The sequence below is a fragment of the Procambarus clarkii genome, chromosome 24 (assembly GCF_040958095.1).
Source record: "Procambarus clarkii isolate CNS0578487 chromosome 24, FALCON_Pclarkii_2.0, whole genome shotgun sequence".
In the NCBI taxonomy this organism is placed as follows: domain Eukaryota; kingdom Metazoa; phylum Arthropoda; class Malacostraca; order Decapoda; family Cambaridae; genus Procambarus; species Procambarus clarkii.
In genome coordinates this window covers 2,236,432-2,257,416 of record NC_091173.1, presented here as the reverse complement: position 1 = coordinate 2,257,416, position 20,985 = coordinate 2,236,432, and the positions used below count along the sequence as shown (strand labels likewise).

General features: G+C 48.4%; 1 protein-coding gene across 1 annotated transcript in view; it reads right to left on the bottom strand.

The window, feature by feature from the left end:
- Positions 1 to 20,985, bottom strand: part of Cog2 (conserved oligomeric Golgi complex subunit 2) — a 197,298-nt gene that overhangs the window by 167,990 nt on the left and 8,323 nt on the right. Inside the window, 1 exon segment of the mRNA XM_045748023.2 lies at positions 9,720 to 9,953. Within this exon segment, the coding sequence (XP_045603979.2) occupies positions 9,720 to 9,953 (234 nt within the window).

Genomic DNA, 20,985 nt, shown 5'->3' with positions numbered 1-20,985 from the left:
TCACCTGAGGACCACATAAAGAATATTGTGCAAGGAGCCTATGCTATGCTTTCTAACTTCAGAATTGCATTTAAATACATGGATGGCGATATACTAAAGAAATTGTTCATGACTTTTGTTAGGCCAAAGCTAGTATATGCAGCTGTTGTGTGGTGCCCATATCTTAAGAAGCACATCAACAAACTGGAAAAGGTGCAAAGACATGCTACTAAGTGGCTCCCAGAACTGAAGGGCAAGAGCTACGAGGAGAGGTTAGAAGCATTAAATATGCCAAAACTAGAAGACAGAAGAAAAAGAGGTGATATGATCACTACATACAAAATAGTAACAGGAATTGATAAAATCGACAGGGAAGACTTCCTGAGACCTGGAATTTCAAGAACAAGAGGTCATAGATTTAAACTAGCTAAACACAGATGCCGAAGAAATATAAGAAAATTCACCTTCGCAAATAGAGTGGTAGACGGTTGGAACAAGTTAAGTGAGAAGGTGGTGGAGGCCAAGACCGTCAGTAGTTTCAAAGCGTTATATGACAAAGAGTGCTGGGAAGACGGGACACCACGAGCGTAGCTCTCATCCTGTAACTACACTTAGGTAATTACACTTAGGTAATTACAACCACAACATGTGCCAAGACCCAAAAAGATCAGTCTGCAAGCCAGAAAGACCCCAGAACTCTAGAAGGCAGAACTGGGTCACACGAGGAAACAAAGCCCCCTGAACCCACAAAGGGGGCCCAAGAGGAAGAAACCTCGGGAACAAAACCAAAGAACCCAAAGGAGCCCAGAATCGAACAAGGGGGGAGCCCAAACCACCACATTTACCGGCGGAGAACACCACAGAAAGGCAAAGCACAGCCCCCAGACAGAACCCCCAGGGAAACGGTCATAACAGACCGAAAACCGAGGGACAAGGTGTGGGAGCAAGCATAACAGCCAGGGACAGAGCCCAAACCCAAGGGCCCAGACCAAAACAGGCAAAAAGGGAAACCCGGTGTATAATCAACACCCAAACATTCCCAGAGGAACAGGAAATGGGCAGAAAACACCAAAAAAGCAAATAAACAACAACAGGAGAATAAAACCCCTGAAAAAAGGTGAAAACTCACCCAAGAAGCTCGCTCGCACACCCAGTCGCATGTAAACAAACCGCACCACCGCCCTGGTGGCCACGCCAGGAAACCGGCAGACAAAAATGGCCGCCAGACAGAGGGCTGCGACCGACGCTAAAGATACGAAAACACGCCAACAAAAGTGAGAAGCAAGCTGACTGGATGGGCGAAAAACTCCGGCCAAAAGCAGAAAACCCAGGCAGGGGCAAACTGCCCCAGAACTGCTAGCAGGCATCCCCCCCAGCCCCGGGAACCAGCAACAGAGGCCCAGGGTCAGAGCCGTCCTCCAAGCCCTCCGCCCTTAAAGAAAAGCAAGTGTCCATGGGAAAGGCAGCAAGAAAGGACCGCTGGTAAGACCCAGAAGCCTTGGCAGGAGGCACAGGCTCAAACCTCCGTCCCCAACCCGAACGGGGCAGCCCCCGAAAACCGCTCGAGTCTCTGTCGCAACTAAACCCCGCCCCGACCCCGAAACCCGCAGACGGTCCGGAGCCGGGAACATGGAGGGAAAGGGGCGAGCAGCACCTAACCAAACGGGGCGGCCACGGGGCATTCGAGTGGGAAACCAACCTAGCATGTTGCAGCAACCTAACCTAGCTTGCAACACGGATACCGCCTGTACTCTGAACAGTAATAACATCAGGAGAGTACTGGAGAACAAGCAGAGAATCTCTCGCAAGACTCCGGGTCAAGGTGTCAGTGACCCAACAGGCAGCATGACGGAGGTAAAAATGGCGACTGTCACCCGGAGACAAGGGAACAGCAACCAACGATCCCGTACAAGACGGGTTGGAACCCGGAAGACACATTCAATGGTCCCCCGAGCCCAGACAGGGGTTTCCAGGGCCCGTAGGGTAACAACTACGGGAAGCCCGGGCAAGGTGTTGCTAACCGGTTAAAAAACCCAAACATAACAAGAGGGTAGATTATAGCACTGAAAACCCCTGAGACGTGTACAATCACGGGGGCCTAGCAGAGGGCCGCCAAACACTACCAGTGGAACTATAACCACCTTAGGCAGACCCCCACCAGGCATGAAAAATTAAAAACAAAAGAAAAACCCCGCAAAAGTACACCGTCTCCAGAGGCAACAGAAACCGGCCGCCGCTTAGGTGGCAGGCTGCGCAACACCTTGAAGCCCTAACCAGCACAATACCAATCCCTACCCAGGGCCAAACAAGGGCCCCAAGCCCCAGCTGGCCCCAAGGGCAAGGCAAATGCTGAGCAGCAAGAACCTCTACGGGAATGGTTCCCGAATGCCCCAGGGAAGATAACCCTGTTACACAAGGGCAGTACTCACAGGGCGCTTAGGGAAGTCAGCCACTAAGCACATGCAGCCCCGGCACTGATGAAGTACTCCTGGCCACCGCACACCACAACACACGGCAGTGAATGCCACACAAGGCAAACACCGCCTAGGAAACTGAGGCCAGAGAAGCGTCAATCCCGGTTGACATTAGCGAACGAACTGAAGCTTGGCAGCCGGCGCGGTAGGTCCGGGGCTCCCCCCTCCCCCTCCAGGGGTGGGGAGGGCTGTGCGGACGATCAGCGCGGCAGTAAAGTGTGATGTTTGCTTGTTTGCTTAGTTTCCTTGGGATTGTAGGGAGTTTTCTACCTCTCTGTTCGGTTTTTGTTGTAGTTTCTTACCATGTGGGGTTTGTTTTGTTACGCCTACCTTTCTGGGTGCCTAACCCCGGTCGATGGCAGATAAGGAAAACCCCCAACCATATGGGGTTTTTCAGGGCCATTGCTCCCTGAAACCTCTCTGAAGGGGCCAGGTTCTGGCGCTGGTCCCTGGTAGGTCTGAACTCCTTAGCTAATGTCCCGGTCTAACATAACATACATTAGCCCGATAAGCTCCAGGGAGCCGTAGGGGCTCCCCACAGAAATGCCCGGGCCCGAATGTCCACCCAAGACATATTGCCAAAAACAGCAGCCAAGGCAGCAAACTTACGAACGTCGTGGGCCTGGGGATAGACCACAGGCTGGCTAGACTTACTAACCCTTCAGATGACCTGAGAGACCCGAACCCGGGAACACTAAAGAAGGGAAACCGGATCAACCCAGAGCACATCCCCGGCAACCGAAGCCGTGGCGTGCAAGTAACGGCAGAGAGCCACAACCGGACACAATACATGATGCACCACCGGCCTGACCAACCAAGCATCCACAACCAAAGGCCTCCTCCGGAAGGCAGCTGTCTCATTCTTCGCCACAAAAGAGGGAGACGGGTGCAAGCAAACAAAATGACCACCAGGACAGAAGGAGCACAAACCCCTGCGCCAGAGAAGAGCATGAAGCTTCCCGACCCGACCCCCAGAGGCCAATGCCAAAAGGATAAGTGCCTAAGAAAAACAATCCCGAACGGAAGGGGGCCACAACAAACCGAGGAGAAGAGAGAAACGAGAGCACGTGGTCCAAGGACCAGGACGGCTCAGGCGGTGCATGAGCAGGCCGGAGGTGAAACAAAGCACGAGACAGCTTGCAAAACAGGCCAGAAGTAACATCAACACTGAAAGCAAGCTGAAGCGGCTCCGCCAACACCGCATGATACGGGGCGACAGTATTAGGCATAAGATGACGGTCCTGAAACAACCAAGAGAGAAAGGACAGAACAACCCTATCTGAGACCGAAGAATACCTATGCAGTGATAGGAAAAAACCAGAAGGACCGCCAGGAAACTTCATACTGCTGCTGAGACGATGCACGCAGGTGGGAAACCAACAATGAAGCCACCTGCACACCATACAAGGAATGATAAACCCGAGTCAAAAACACCAGACGTGAAGACTCAAGGAGAAGACCGAACCAGCCTCGTACCGGGCTGGACTGATCTGCTGAAAGAGGCGAAGCTGCGGGAAAACTCTCAGGTTCAGACCCCGAGCAAGCAGCGCCTGAAACCCAAGGCTGGGCTGGCCACCAAGGAGCTAGGACGACAAACCTCCCCTGTTAAGTCTCCAAGCGAGTCAGGACCTGGAGCAACAGCCGAACTGGGAAAAAAAGGTACAAGTAACCCCACCTCGCCCAGTCCAACCGAAAGGCGTTGACCCCGACTGCCTCGCAGTCGGGGATGGGCGCCACGTATACCGGGAGATGCCTCGACCACACTGACGCGAAGAGATCCATGTCCAAAGTCCCGAACATCCGGCACAGCCAACTGAAGGACTTGGCGTCAACCGTCCATTCTGTGGAAAGGGGAAGGAACCGGGACAGGCCGTCCGCCAGGACATTGGACACCCCCGAACGTGAACCGCCAGGAGAGCCAAACCCAGAGAACTCAGCAGATGAGTCACCCAAAGCCACCAGCCCCAAAGAGCCAAGGACTGCATCGAACTCTCTCAGTTCAGACAATGAACCACCAGGGAGCAGTCAAATGGAGCTGGATCGTCGATCCGCGAGTGACTCGAACCCTCCGGAGCAACATCCACACGGCCACGAACTCCCGAACCATGCTGTGAGCCCGACAGAAGGTCAAACACCCACGACCCCTGGCCTGCCTGGTGAGCACTGGTCACAAAACCCCAGCCAAGAGACGACACGTCCATGCACACATCGAGCGAGAGCTCGGGAAGGCGCCAAGGCACCGAACCCCGAAAAACCCGAAGAGGAAGCTGACAACACAGCAACCGATGCAAAGCCCCCCGGAGGCCGAACCGAATGATCGCAAGAGAGGCGGAAGGGCTGTCCCCGAAGGGACCAGGACAGCCGACAAAGCTACACCCGACCCGGCAGGTAGACCATCATGGCAAGCCCCCTGAACCCACAAAGGGGGCCCAAGAGGAAGAAACCTCTGGAACGAAACCAAAGAACCCAAAGGAACCCGGGGGAGCCCAAACCACCACATTTGTCAGCGGAAATACACCACAGAAAGGCAAAGCACAGCCACCAGACAAAACCCCCAGGAAAACGGCCAAAACAGACTGAAAACCGAGGGACAAGGTGTGAGAGCAAGCATAACAGACAGGGACAGTGAGCCCGAACCCTAGGGCCCAGACCCAAAACAGACAGAAAATGGAAAACCCTGTGTAAAAACCAACACTCAAACATTCCCAGAGGAACAGAAGACGGGCAGGAAACACCAGCAAGCAAAGAAACGACAACAGGAGAATAAAACCCCTGAAAGAGGTGAAAAAACTCACCCAAGAAGCTCGCTCGCATACCCAGGAGCATGTAAACAAACCGCCGCACCGCCCTGGTGGCCACGTCGGGAAACCAGCAGAAGAAAATGGTCACCAGAACAGGGGGCCATGACCGAAAGAAGATAAAACATGCCAAAAGATACAAAAACATGCCAGCAAAAGTGGGAAGCAAGCAGACTGAATGGGCAAAATCTCTGCCCAGAAGCAAAAAACCCAGGCAGGGGCAAACAGCCCCAGAACTGCTAGCAGGCATCCCCCACAGCCCCGGGAACCCGCAACAGAGGCCCCGGGGCAGAGCTGTCCTCCAAGCCCTCCGCCCTTAAAGAAAAGGAAGAGTCCATGGGAAAGGCAGCAAGAAAGGGCCGCTGGTAAGACCCAGAAGCCTTGGCAGGAGGAACAGGCTCGAAAACCTCCGTCCCCAACCCGAACTGTGCAGCCTACGAAACCGCCCGAGTCTCGGTCCCCAACTAAACCCCGCCCGGACCCCGAAACGTGCAGTCTGGAGCCGGGAACAGGGAGGGAAAGGAGAGAACAGCACCTAATCAAAACGGGGTGACCCCGGGGCATCCGAGTGGGGAACCAACCTAGCGCATTGCAGCAACCTAACCTAGCTTGCAACACGGATGCCACCTGTACTCTGAACAGTAATAACATCAGGAGAGTACTGGAGAACAGTGGCGAAGGTGGGACTGCAGCCGAAGCAGAGACTATGGAGGGAGAGACAAGGGAGAGTCCGAGAGTCCCACACAAGACCCAGCCAAGACCGAACTTGAGAGGGGAACCAGATGGGACTTCCTCCAGTTCACCAGGAACTTGAACCCGGCAAGCTGGGAAAGAACTAAATCCCTGGCGAGCAGACAAGTGGACTGGCTGGGAGCTCACACCAGCCAGTCATCAAGGTAGGCCAGAACCCAAACCCCTAATAGAAGCAGACGGACCACAACGACCTGGGTATGGCGTGTGAACACGTGAGGTGCCAGATTTAAGCCGAATGGAAGGCAAATGAAAGCGGAAAGCCTGAAGAGTCACAACAAAACCGAGCCAGTCCCTGAACCCTGGATGAAGCAGGACAGTTTAACAGTGAGTGCAGACGATGCACTCACTGCCGAGACCAACGCACCAGACCCAGGACCGGCCCCGAGCACCTCCTCATCCTCCTCAAGCCAATCCGAGGACAGCTCAAGAAGGGAAAAGAACTGCAGGACCAATGCCAACAGGCCACAGGCACACAAGTCCTCAACAATCAGGACAGCCTACGATCAGGACAGCCGAGAGGGTGGGAACCTGCACAATGCCAACATCCCGAGGAAGGACAGGAGCGAACAAGCATGCACTGAGGTGCTTAAACTCGCCCCCCCCCCCCCCAGGAAAACCTGGACTGTCGTATAAGCCTCGCGCCACTCAAGTGCATGGGACCAACAGAACATACGCCATGCCTGAGGCAGTCCAGAGGAGGCAGTCCGCCAGCCAGGACAACTCCAGAAATGTAAGGAAAAGTAAGGAGAAGATGATCCAACATGAAGGAAAAAGGAGCCATTATGGAGGTGTAATACGGGTCGCGCAGGAGAAAAGCAGTAACTGCCTCCCGCACCATATGAGGCGGGACGCAAGAAGCTGAAAACTACTGGAAAAACAGGACCTCAGAACCCAAGGGAGCATGGAACCAATTCCGGGAAGAGATTGACACCAAATCCAACTCATACGAGGAGGAAGGAAAAGAAACCCCCACCTTCGTAACAGCAAACCCCGCTCCGAGTGTTCATAAATTCAAGCGGGGTCCAATGGGGCCCAACGCCCCCAAGTCAACCCCTCCACTGCCCCGGGAACTTCAACACGAAGACCCGGGGCCGAGCCATCCTCCAAATCCCAGACTTCAAAAGAAAGGGCAGGAGCAGCTGAAAAAGCAGGAACGAAGGGGGGGGACCTACTGGTCAGACCCAGAAGCTCCAGCTGGAGGAACATGCTCGAATGCCTCTGTTGCCACACTGAAAGGGACATCCCCCCAAAACTGCCAGTCTCTCGACACCAGCTAAACCCTGCCCAAATCCTGAAACCTTTAGATGCTTCGGAGCCAGAAGCAGGGAAGGGGCGGGGGGGAGGACTAGGACGAACAACAGAGAGGGAAGGACAAGTGGGCGAGGACTGAACCAAAGTCAAAGCGACTAACACCCCCACGTTTGGGTCCTTATAACCAAACTAGGGTTTGGTTATAGTGTATTGGAGTACAAACAAGGAACAAAACTCACAGGACTCTGGGTCGAAGGTGTCACCAACCCAACAGGCAGCATGACGGAGGCACAACCGGTGAGTGTCACCCTGAGACAAAGGGACAGAGCAACCATCAAATTCACACGAAGCGAGATGGACCTCAGGGGTCGCATCCATTGGACCAAAGAGCCCCCGTGGAGTTCCCAGGGCCCTAAGTCACGTATCTTGCTAAGGAAAACCCAGGCAGGGTACTGCTAACCAGTGCCCAAAGTTACCAAACAAACTGCTAAAGCTGAACCCACAGGACATTACTCATGTGGGGGGTAATGGGGGGCCTAGTGGAGGACTACCAAGATATAAATGGGTGACCAAAACCAAGGGGCAGACCCCCACAGGCAGGAAAACAAAAACAGAAGATAAACCCCACAAGAGGACAATGTACCCAGGCGAAACAGAGCTGACCACTATGACCGGTAGCTGCACAGTACCCTGCGCCCCAACCAGTGACAAAACTACCCCCTACCCAGAGGCAAACAGGAGTGAAGGAAACACCCCAGCTGACTCCAAGGGCAGTCAATTATCGAGCAGCAAAAGACCTTGCGAAAGTAGACCCCAAGGTGAGTAGTGGAAGGTGGGCCCAAGCCCCCAGGGCAGTACTTGCAGGTAACCTAGGGAAGGGGACCCTAGGCGCATGCAGCCCGAGTACAGTACTTGTGAATTAACTTCTGGCTCGTGCACCACCAAGAAGACAGCACCACACCACAAGACACAGAACTGGAAAGACAGGAGCCAGAGGCACACGACCTTGCTAATTCACATCAGTCACAGAAATGCAGGGTGGATAGCCGGCGCGAGGGTCTGGGACAACCCTTCCCCCTCCCGGGAAGGAGGGGTTGAGCAGACAGCGCCGTGGCGATTAGGTGACATCACGCTCATTTTCATTTTCAAACTATTGGAGTTCTGTCCACTGGTTCGGCTTTCAGTAGCAATATTTTAACCAGAATAGGGATTTGTTTTGGGACACTTACCTTTCTGGGTGCTTGACCCAATCGATTGCAGACAGAGAATGCTTCCAACCACACGGGGGCTTCTATAGGCCATTGCGCCTCGTGCCTCTCTGAGAGGGGCCAGGTTCTGGCTCGTGGTCCCCGGTAGGCCTAGAACTTCATGTGCATTGACTGATGCCAGGGTCTAATACATACATATCCAGCCCGGTTAGCTCTGGGGAGCCAGAGAGGCTTCCCCCAGAGATAGCTATATCTCACTCCCCCCCATTGTTACAGATAAATAAGCACCGGTAGGTAAGCAATGCAGAGGGGCAGTAAAAAAAAATGCTCAGAATTGTACAGTATACATAATTATGCTATTAAGCTGTCTCACTTCAATTTTTCAATATTATTCAACCAAAAACTTTTTGTAATAAATTCTACATTTAAGTGTCTTAACTTTTAATTTGATTTCTCATTTTTTTACATGAGTAAATACCACCAGTAATTATCAAAAGAAAGCACTCAGGCATTTCAATACTTTACTACATTAAGATCCACTCATAAAATCCAGTGTTTTGACATAAAAGTATATCAAATGAAGGATAATCTCAATCAAATGAACATTCCTCTATTTTACCACTACCATATTATTTGCAACCCATCCTCCGAATTGACAGTACGATTTAATACTAAGTGTAATAAGTACACTTTCTTACTGTCATAAACAGTGCATAATTGCAATTAGGGGGCTGTTACATTTACTCAACTCCCTCCCCCGATTTAATTCTCCTCGTTTTCTGTTAAGCCACTCAGAATTTTAGGACGAAGGTTTCATCTTCAATTAGCTATACACAAGTTTTAAATATCAGGAATTTCTTTTTCAGGTTTATTAAACAACATAGATTTTATGCAAAATTTTAAAATATCCTGAGTTAATTTACAATTTATTGATATATTTTAGTTTTGTTTTATTAGTTTTATAAAACTGTAATATCAATATAGCTATAAGTTAAGTACTAATTGTAATTAGGAAGCAATAAAATTATTATCTTCAAAAACTAAGACGGTTAGGTGAGGTTGTGGTTTTCTATTCAGTTTTTCAGGTAAACTCAAATATTCACAATATATTTGACAGTACGATTTAATACTAAGTGAAAATAAGTACAATTCCTAACTGCTATGAATAGTACATAATTGCACTTATTTGTCTTCTTACATTTACCACCCCATTTTTGGAGGACGGGCTGTATTTAAGCATATTGCATTATTCTTACCAGAACTTCTTCCCTGAGTTGTCCCAGTGGGGTTTTAAGGGCTTCAATCAACCTATCTAGCCCTGTAAGGTTGGTAGAAAGGTTGACAAAGTCAGCATAGTCACGGTTGATGAGTTCAATCATTGCATTTCGAAGGATCTTAAGGTAAACTCCCAGATCGTCCCGTAAGCTCTCCAGGCCCCCGCTGCCGGCAGCCTGGTGAATGCGCACAAAATTGTCCACAGAGAAATCATCCTGAGAGTAAAAGAAACAAATGCTACTCTTTGACCAAACAGCAATTTACAAGTACATAAGGACCTACATATAACTGTATTTAGGGCTGCTTGAACAGCGCACAACTGCTGAAAACAATGTAAACCAATAAATTATTAATAGACTTTATTGAAGATGACATTTTAGCATGCATGTTTGCTCTATAAAATCTAATAAAAATTTCACATGTGAAACCTAATGTTTCTCTACAAGTACTCAAGACTTCAGCATACAACTCATGAAATAGTGCTTAAACTTTACCCCTAGAATGCTACTCTTAAAAATGGATTAAAATTAATTAACGGTTTTCCATAGTCAGGGACAGGAAAAATGTTCAGCTTATCGATGTCTGCCTGGGTCAATTAATGACCTTCATCAGGATGCGACACACAACAGCTGGTCAATTAACTCCTAGGTACCTATTTACTACTAGGTGAACAGAGGCATTAGCTGCAATCCAATATTAATGACAATTTAACACTATCGCTCACCGGGCAGGCATGCGGTCAACTTAGGGGTCATGCACCCGACGTGCGGGCGAGTGTGCAGGCAAGCGCGCAGTGACACCCTAAATGTGTATACTCGTTTCAGCTTTCTCACCTTAATTCTCGTGCTACGTCGCTCGTTTTGGTATCATTGTGTTTGCAATTAAATTCCCTACAGGTGTGTAGAAATATAATGTTCAAAAGCTTGGCGTGACTCCCAACAACAAAGCCTAAAGTCTGCAAAAGTAACCCGTGAGCGCACAAAATCAGTAAAATGTGCATACTCGTTCCATTTTTCTCACCTTAATTCTCGTGCTACGTTGCTCGTTTTGGTATCATTGTGTTCGCAATTAAATTCCCTACAGATGTGTATGAATATAATGTATAAAAGTTTGGAGTGTCTCCCCGCAGAAAAGCCTACAGTTACCTGTGAACGAGCACCAATTTGTACACTGCAACCTAATGTGTATACTCATTCAGTTTGATAACATAAATTTTCGTGTTACGTCTTTCATTTTGGTATCAAATTGTTCGCAATAAAAAGGCGCGTATTTTAAAACTAGTCCCATAATAATAGAGCAATAACTGGAATTTTAACAAATAATTTAATTCTGGAAAGCTCATCATCACAAAATTATTTATATCTTTCCAGTGTTCTGACATAAATTTTTGTGTTACATCTTTCATTTTGGTATCAAATTGTTCGCGACGTAAAGGCGAGCATTTTAAAACTAGTCCTAACATAACTAGCACAATAAATAGAATTTTAACAAATATTTAAAATTTTGACCAAAAATCTATTTATAATCATATAAGTGTTCGGACATCAAGTTTCATGTTACATCTTTCATTTTGGTATCAAATTGTGCGCATTCTAAAGGCGCTTATTTTGATACTATCCCGAGGTCGATTGGATAAAAAATGAATTTTATACAAATATTTTTTGTAGTGGACGCAAGTCCAGTCCAAAGTTAGGACTCGAGAGAAAAATAATGGACGAGAGTCCGGTCCAAAGTTACAGATAGTATTAATATATAGTAATTTTTATTAAGAGAAAAATTGATTAAAAATGTAATGAAATGCCTCTCTCTTGTGGGGTCCCTCAGTGACTCCCAAAGCTATTCATCTTGCAAGCTCCAAGCTTTGGTTATCACACCAGGCTTTAAGTTTCACAACTGCATACTACAAGTCAGTACCAGAATCTGGACCCCTGAATAGAGACAAGAGAAGTCTGGATGTATTAAACCACTACAATAATCCAAAAAGAGAAACTACCAGAAAGGCATGGTAAAGGAAAACAAGCCATGGACAACATTTGTTGTCCATGGCTTGTTTTGTGTTGCATGTTGCATGGCCAGCCGACACAAATACATATATCTTGTTAGCAACACTCCCTTGTCACCAGATGGCAATCAGACTCCTTGCCTAACCTCTGGTGGCAGTAGACATGTCATTGGGAGCTCCCGGTCTGCCGACCTGTGACTGTTTATGTTTGTGTGTGAGACCTTAGGGCAATGCCGGCTGGGGAAATGGCGGTGCTCTTGACACCCCCCCCCCCCCTCTGTGCAATAGAGGGAGACAATTCAACTGGAGTTCTCCAACCTGGCTTCTTACCTGACTGTGGAAGTGGCTGTTTTGGACTTACTGCGTGTTCCTGTGGCAGAGGTCTGTGAGGGTGCGGCTGATTGCTGGATGCTGGGCTGTGGTTAAGTTTGGCTCGGCGGCAGTGTACTGGGATGTTGTGGAGAAGTATGATGGGCGCTCCTTTCAGCTCCCTGATGGTGGTAGAGACGTGACAGTGTCCTGATCGTTGTGGTGAGACTACCTACGTTGCGGTGCATGGGGCGCCTTTTGAGTTCCCCGACAATCTCCTACAGTCTGCATTTTTCCAGGTTTGGGTGAGTGCTGAGTGTTTGTCGGGAACATCATCTCTTCTGATAGATGGAAAGGTGTGCTAAGTGGCACCTGCACAGTGGCCATGTGCCTCACGACCCCTGTGCCGTCATCAGTTGTGCTGTTGGATTTTACTGTCCGTGTGTTCTAAGCGGGCCAACCCCGGATTTGTTTCCGGTGCGATCTCTCAGGTCACCAGGCTACGGGTTGTGAAGAGTGCAGTGTTCACCCTATGAACCTTTTTCGGGAGGAGAATTTTCCCAGTTGGTGTCCCCAGACTCCTCTCTCTTGTGTTGATGTGTGTGGTACTTCCCAGCTGTCTAGTGACCCGGCGCTAGGGTTCTGTCGGCCACCTAGGATGGAAGTGTGTCGAGGTCGTGGTTTGTGTGGCCCCACCCCTGCTGTCTGCCTCCCGGCCTCCGCCTGCCCCATCTTTGGTTGCGGAGTCTTCGGAGAGTATCATTGTGGATGTGCATGTGAAACGGTCACGTTTGTGGTGAGGCCGGGTTGGTGGCTGGTCCCCTGTTGTGGGAGTGGGGGCTGGTGCGAAGGCCTCGGTTCCTGCTTCTGTACTCACCTAGTTGTACTCACCTAGTTGTGTTTGCGGGGGTTGAGCTCTGGCTCTTTGGTCCCGCCTCTCAACCGTCAATCAACAGGTGTACAGATTCCTGAGACATGTGTCTGTGTCCTCGCCCACGTGTTCTGGTTCCCCGGCATGGGGGGTTGTGCTCCCTGATGTCCGGCGTTGGTGTGGATCGTGACTTGGTTCTTGTCTTGCAGAAGGACGCTGCCCGCGTCAGCTCTATGCCCTTGTCCTCTGACCATGCAATCCGGTGTGTAATCAGCCCCTGTGCCTCCACCCCCTGTACAGCTGCCCGTATCTCCTGTGTGGCCAGCCCCTGTGCAGGCGCCCCCTGTGCTCGTCTTCTGTGCTTCCATCCTCCGTGTGCCAGCCGCCTGTGATGACGTATTCTGTGTTCCTGTCTTCTGTGAGGCAGCCCTCGGGTTTGCCGGAAGTTCCGGTTTTCATGCATCGATCCTGTTCCAAGAATGCTTGGGGTGCTTTCGCGAAGGAGTGGGCGCTCTGGGAGGCGTATATGAACAATCAACCTCAGGGGTTGTTCCCTGACAAATATGAGGATTCATGGGCTCGTTGCCGGGTGTGGTGTTTGTTCTTCGTTTTTGGTAGACTTTTTGTATCTGTGTTTTTTGGTGTTTCAGTGCCTTTTTTTTTTATATGTGCCTTGTTGTGTCCCGTTTAGATTCCTCATTGCCCCTGTGTTTGTTTTGTGTTGCAATTTATGTATTCCTTGCTTTCGTTGTGTGTTTTGTTTGGCACGCCCGGTCTGAGTGTGGTGCGGTTTTGCTTTTATTCTGTACCATACGACGGAGCAGGCCGCCTGGTCGATGACCGGGCTGCGGGGACGCTAAGCATCATCTCAAGGTAAGGTACTGTATTTGTGGGTATTCCCATGGATTCTTTGTTCTGTATTGTTAGTTGTGTTTGTTGTGGTGCTTCGGTGCTTTTATGTTCTATTTATGTATAAGTTCGTTGTATCACAAAAAAAATGGCAATCATGGCCACCTGAGGGAATTGACCAGCCGACTCCTTCATTCACACACCTGGTTCTCCTGGTTATACACCCTTCTTTGGACTCAGTCCTTGGCTAAGTGTTGGCCTTTCTCAAGACTCTAGTCTAGCACAGGCCCTGTGCTTGTGTTTGTTCATTTTTCAAGTTTCACAGTTTCACAATACATGTTAGTGCATGTATTTTGGCTATCCTGTTGTGTATGTCCAAATTCTCATGTAGTTTTTTTTTTTTTTTTTTTTTTTTTTTTTTTTTTTTTTTTTTGAGATATATACAAGAGTTGTTACATTCTTGTACAGCCACTAGTACGCGTAGCGTTTCGGGCAAGTCCTTAATCCTATGGTCCCTGGAATACGATCCCCTGCCGCGAAGAATCGTTTTTTCATCCAAGTACACATTTTACTGTTGCGTTAAACAGAGGCTACAGTTAAGGATTTGCGCCCAGTAAATCCTCCCCGGCCAGGATACGAACCCATGACATAGCGCTCGCGGAACGCCAGGCGAGTGTCTTACCACTACACCACGGAGACTGCTGAGTTCATTTAGTTAGAGTTCATTTAACCAGTTGCCACTGGTATTGTCCCTGTCTTCAGTTTGGATCATCTTCCTTGAGAAGGTAAGGAAGTCCTCCTTACCCTCCTGAGGTTTGCCTCCTCATAAGTAATCCCACCCCGGGTAATGCATGTGATTCGGCTCCTTTGCAAGGCCTGGATGGATGGATGGGCAGTAGTTATCTTGTTTTGAGGGATCTGTTTTGTGTAAGTGCTCCGCTTCTTGGCCCAGGCCACAGTTTATACCTTCCCTTGTTGTGTTTTCCCAGGTTGAGGGGTTAGTGGGGGTTTGCCTGTCACGCCTTGGCATCTGGATTCCCTGCCGGCCTGCTCCAGGCTGGGAACTGGGAATTCCCTGCAAGTCTTCCTTAAGGAGACTTCGTGTGCTCCCCTTACCTGAGTCTGCAGCCACTTTGTTTCTATTACTTTCCTTTATGTTCATTTACCTTAGATATTTGGGCTTTGGTTACCAGCCTGTTTTCACCTCTCTGCTCCTGGATTTGAGGAGTTTCCTTCCAGGTTTTGTTTGAGCCTCTTGATGGGGCTGTCATTTTGAGAGTGGCAGTTATATTTTTATTGGGGTTGCCTGTGATTGTATTTTGGCGGCCTTCCGTACAGGGCTGTCCCAGATACTGCCCCACTTTTCAGTGTAAGTACCTAAATGTAGTTACAGGATGAGAGCTATGCTCGTGGTGTCCCATCAACCCAGCCCTCTTTGTCATATAACGCTTTGTAACTACTGACGGTCTTGGCCTCCACCACCTTTTCACTTAACTATATCCAACCGTCTACTACTCTGTTTGCGAAGGTGAATTTTCTTATATTTCTTCGGCGTCTTTGTTTAGTTCGTTTAAATCTATGACCTCTTGTTCTTGAAGTTCCAGGTCTCAGGAAATCTTCCCTATCGATTTTATCAATTCATGTTACTATTTTGTACATAGTGATCATATCACCTCTTTTTCTTCTGTCTTCTAATTTTGGCTTATTTAATGTCTCTAACCTCTCCTCGTAGCTCTTGCCCTTCAGTTCTGGGAGCTACTTAGTAGCATGTCTTTGCACCTTTTCCAGTTTGTTGATGTATTTCTTAAGATATGGGCACCACACAACCGCTGCATATTCTAGCTTTGGCCTAACAAAAGTCGTGAACAATTTCTTCAAGTATTTTGTCCGTCCATGTACTTTAAAAGCAATTCTGAAGTTAGAAAGCGTGGCAATCGTTGTGCTCCTCCTCGCACAACAGTTCTTTATGTGGTACTCAGGTGATAGTTTTCTATCTAGAACCACCCCTAGATTTCTTTCTTTATCAGAAGTCTTTAAAGAAGTCTTTAAAGATCTCTCACATAATTTATAGGTTGTGTGGGGTCCTATGTTTTCCTATTCCACATTCCATAACATGGCATTTATTTACATTAAATTCCATTTGCCAAGTGGTGCTCCATATACAGTACTTATTTTGTCCAGGTCTTCTTGAAGAGCATTACAATCACCTAAGTTAGTTATCGTTCCTATTATCTTAGCATCATCAGCAAACATGTTTATATAATTCTGTATTACCAACTGGTAGATCATTTATGTAGAGAATGAACATTACCGGTGCAAGAACTGAACCCTGTGGTACTCCGCTTGTGACATTTCTCCAGTCCGATACACTTCCTCTTATTACTGCTCTCATTTTTCTATCAGTTAGAAAATTTTTCATCCATGTTAGTAGCTTACCTGTCATCCCTTCAATGTGTTCCTGTTTCCAGTACAACCTCTTATGTGGAACTCTGTCAAAGGCCATTTTTAGGTCCAGATAGATGCAGTAAACCCAACCATCCCATTCCTTTAAAATCTCTGTGGCTCAATCATTGAAACTGAGTAAATTTGATACACAGGATCTTCCAGATTGAAAACCAAACTGTTTGTTTGATATATCATTTCTCTCCAGGTGTTCTACATATTTAGTTTTAATTACTTTTTCCAATAGTTTGACTATTACACTTGTCAATGATACAGGTCTATAATTGAGGAGGTCTTCCCTGCTGCCACTTTTGTAGATTAGAACTATGTTAGCCATTTTTTCCACACATCTGCTATGACTCCTGTACACAGGGATCCTGTACACAGGGATATCTGAAAAATCAGCTGAAGTGATATGCTGAGCTCAGGTGCACATTCTCTTAGAACCCATAGGTGAAACTCCATCTGGGCCAACTGCTTTGTTCTTACTTAGCTCCAAGAGCATTTGTTTCACTTTGTCTCTAGACACCTCTATGTGCTCTATGTTGTTCTCTGGAATTCTTATTTTGTCTGGTTCCCTGAAGATCTCATTTTGCACAAATACACTTTGGAACTTTTCGTTTAATGTTTCACACATTTCCTTTTCATTTTCCGTGTATCTGTCCCTCATTTTCAGCCTCTGAATATTATCCTTTACCTGCAGCTTGCTTTTAATGAACTTATAGAAAAGGCCTGGATCTGATTTACATTTATTTGCTATATCGCTCTCAAAGTTCCTCTCTGCCTCTCTCCTTACTGACGTGTAGTTGTTTCTCGCATCTTTGTATCGCTGGTATGTTTGGGGGTTTGGCCTCTTTCTATTATGATTTCATGCTTGTGTCTTTTGATCTCTGGCCCTATTGCAATTTCCATTGAACCAATCCTGTTTTCTGGCCCCTGCATCTCTGTTTTGGTATGAATGTTTGTGTGCCTTTATCGTATATTTTACAAAATATGTTATACATCTCATTTACTTCCATGCCTAGCAACAAGTCTAGTCCAATTATACCCATGAAAAAAATTTCTACGTCCTCATAGCGTCCTCTCTTGAAACTAAGTTTAACAACTGTTTCAATGTCCCCATTCTCTACTAGATTAAATCGCAAAGCATATTTAATGTCCAAGAGGACATGATCACTCTTTCCCAAGGGAGGAAGGTACTGGATGTCAAATACCACTTCTTTCCTGGTGAACACTAGATCCAGTATTGACGGAACATCCCCTTCTCTCATTCTCGTGGCCTCCTTGACGTGTTGATACATGAATGTCTCCAAGATGAGGTTTACAAATCTGCCTGTCCAAATGTCCTCTGTTCTTGCCTCGTAGGCCTCCCAGTCTATTGCCTTAAAGTTGAAGTTTCCATTACCAACAATCGGGATTTATCTTTGTCAGCTCTTACCATAATCTCTCTCATGACCATTATGAGGCCCCCTCAGTTTGTCATCCAGTTCTTCCTTTGTTCATGTGTTGCTTGCTGGTGGGCTGTAGGCATTTAAAATTATCAGCTTATCATCTTGATTCCAGAGCTGCAATGCCATTATGTCAATATCTCTAGGGTTTTCAATTATTAACTCTCTTACCTTCAGGTGTTCTTTCACCAGTACAGCCACTCCTCCTCCCTTCCTAGCTTTTCCTGTCACATCTCCAAACTGAGTAGCCCCTTGGGAATACGACCTTATTTAAAATATTTTCTTCAAGTTTCATCTCTGTTAATGCGACAATATCTGAGACTTTGAGCAGAATTATATCCTTCAACTCCAATATTTTCTATCTCCCCCCATCTATGTTGGTATATACTATTTTTAGGAACATGTTCCCCCTTCCCTTTGTTCTTTACACCCACTTCCATTAATGATTTTGTTGCTCTGACTTTATGTACCATTTCACAAGCTTTCCAGTCCCCCTGACACTTTGTAGAAAAAAGAATTCCTTTTTTCTCCATTTCTATCCCCATTTAGACGTTCTGCTTCAGTGAGGTTCATTTTCAGCTCTTCTCTGTCCTCTTTAAGAGGTCTTGTCCTATTGACCAATGTTTGCCATCCTCGTCACATTGCAATTTTCTGGTATTCTGAAGCACTTCTGTCATATACTTCACTCCATTAAACGTCATCCTTATGGGGCGGTTCTTGTCTTTCTCATATTTTCCTATCCTCCTAAAATCACTGACATGCTCTTTTTGAACTTAGGCCTTCTCCTAATCCTACTATTTATTCTATAATTTTCATCTCTTCTACTATTCTATCCACCCTAGATGAAATTTCCTTCTCTAAACATCAAAAAAACCAGCGTTGAATGTAATGCAAACGCCATTTTCTCTGTGAGTCCCGGAAGCTCCCCAGAGCTATCCATGGCTGATATGGATACCCTAACTATTTTGCATCAGTCGATGTGGGTGGAGTTCTAGGCCTACCGGGGACCACGAGCCAGAACCTAGCCCCCTCAGAGGCACGGGGAGCAATGGCCCATAGAAATGCACATGTGATTTGGAGCATTCTATATCTGCCATCGACCAGGAGCAGGCACCCAGAAATGTAAGCGTCACAAAACAAACCCCTATTCTGGTTAACAACAAAAATCGACAAACGAAGTGGACAGAACTCCCCAGGAAAATGAATTAACAAGCATGACGTCACACGAGCCGCGCCGTATGTCTGCGCAGCTCCCCCCTCCCCAGGAGGGGGAAGGGGGAGGGGGAGCCCCAGACCCCCAGTGCCGGCGATTCCCGCCCCTGTTCTGAGGCTGGATATCAAAACCGCGAAAAAAACCCGCCGACCGGAGGGCGGGAGGGTGCCAGGGAGCCTCCGGGACTCAGCCCAGAAAATGGCGTTTCATTACATTCAACGCTGGTTTTCTGGGGGGAGCCCCTACGGCTCCCTGGAGCTACTTCACCAAAGACTACCTAAGAAAATAAGGGGACATACCTGGGAGGCGGTCGGTGAACCACTCCTCAACACGAAGTCAAGACAACAACCCAAGGACCCCTCCGCAAAGCAGCATGGCACATCATTCGCCAGAAAAAGGGAGAACGGCCGCAGACGAAGAAACCTTATGACCACGACCATAGTAGCCAAAAACCACTGCGCCTGAGAAGAGCATGAAGCTCTGCCACACGACCCCCAGAGGTCAATGCCAACATAAAAAGAAGAGAGCCGAGGCAAAGCAAACCTGAACCCAAGGAGCCACAACCACTAAGGAGAAGAAAAACAGGAGAGCACCCTGTCCAAAGACCAGGACGGCACAGGCAGTGTATAAGCAGGCCGGAGGTGAAACAACGCACTGAGACAGCCTGCGAAATGGCGCAAAAGGAACATCGATACCGAAAGTTAGCAGCAGAAACCAAGGTGCCAGACCCAGGAACGGCCCCAAACGCCTCTACATCCTCTGCAAGCCAATCTTATGACAGCCCCAGGAGGGAAAAGAAAACGCAGGACCAAAACCAAAACGCCACAAGCGTGCAAGTCCACCGCCACAAGTGCAGCCGACAGGGAAGGAACCCACATAAGGAGCCGCCCCGCACCAATATCCCGCAGAAGGGCAGGAGCGAAAAGACTCGGTAAGAGGAGCAAAATCGCCCCCAGGAAATTGAGTAGTGCCGAGACAGCGCGAAGAGAAGAGATATGCACAAAAGAACAAGAAGGCCAAACACCCAGAAGCTGCCAGGAAGAGGACCCACAAGCCCTAGAAAGGACCGAAGGGAAGCTCAATCGAATGACGACAGACGTACCAGAAAAAGGGAAGGAGCAAAACCGTCCCGAACCTTCGAGAACAAAAAGAAGCAAACACAAAGGACGAAGGCACAAAAACCCCGTCACACCCGAGACCAAAAGTCATGCAGAAACCCCAAGAAGAGGGGGACATGACGGAGAAGGCCCGTCCCGGAAAAAAGGGGCGAAGACCGTAGAAAAGCACCCACCGACAGGACGGAAACAATGGGCACAATGGACAAGGAAACCAAGCCCAGGGAGGGGCCGATGCCCACAAAGCACGTGCGGAGAGGGGGAACGGAAAAACCCCACACCACAAAACCGCAAGCCCCACCCAGAGGGGTAGAAATACACCGGCGGGGACCAACGGGGCCTAAGGCCCCTCACGTTAGCCCCACCCCAGCCCCAGGAACCCACCCTGCAGGCCCCGGGGCCGAGCTGTCCCCTCAAAGCCCCAGCGTCAAGAAAAACCCCAGGGCAGCCGTGAAAAACACTAAGGAAGGGAGCCCACTAGGCTCTGGAACTTGAACTGAAACCAGAGGATAGACGAGGGGCGAGACAAAGACCCCAAGCTCATCCCCAGCCAGCACAAGACAGAGAATCCAAGGAACATGGAAAAACCAGGCCCAGCACAGCAAGACCGGCAAGGAAGGAGGGCCCCATAGGGAGCATCGAAGGGCCGAACATAATGCCACAACCAACCCCGACATGCAGCTGCAGTACCAAAACCACAGCAAAACGTCACCACACTCCCCGAGGAAGCAACAGAAGATAAAGATAAATCGTACACGAGTGGCACACAAGGGGACACAGGCGGAAACCGAGCACCCAACTGAGCCACAGGGACGGTAGAAGAAACGTGTGCAGTGTAACAGGCAATCGAAGGAACACATTAGGCAGCCCAACTTGGGCTGACCCCATACACAGCCCCAAGAGCAGAGACGAGAGCGCCCATGAAGCATAGAATCCGCGCGACAGGCAAACGACAGGGGAGAAGGCGGAACCAAAGAGCCAGAACCCAATCCTGCAAG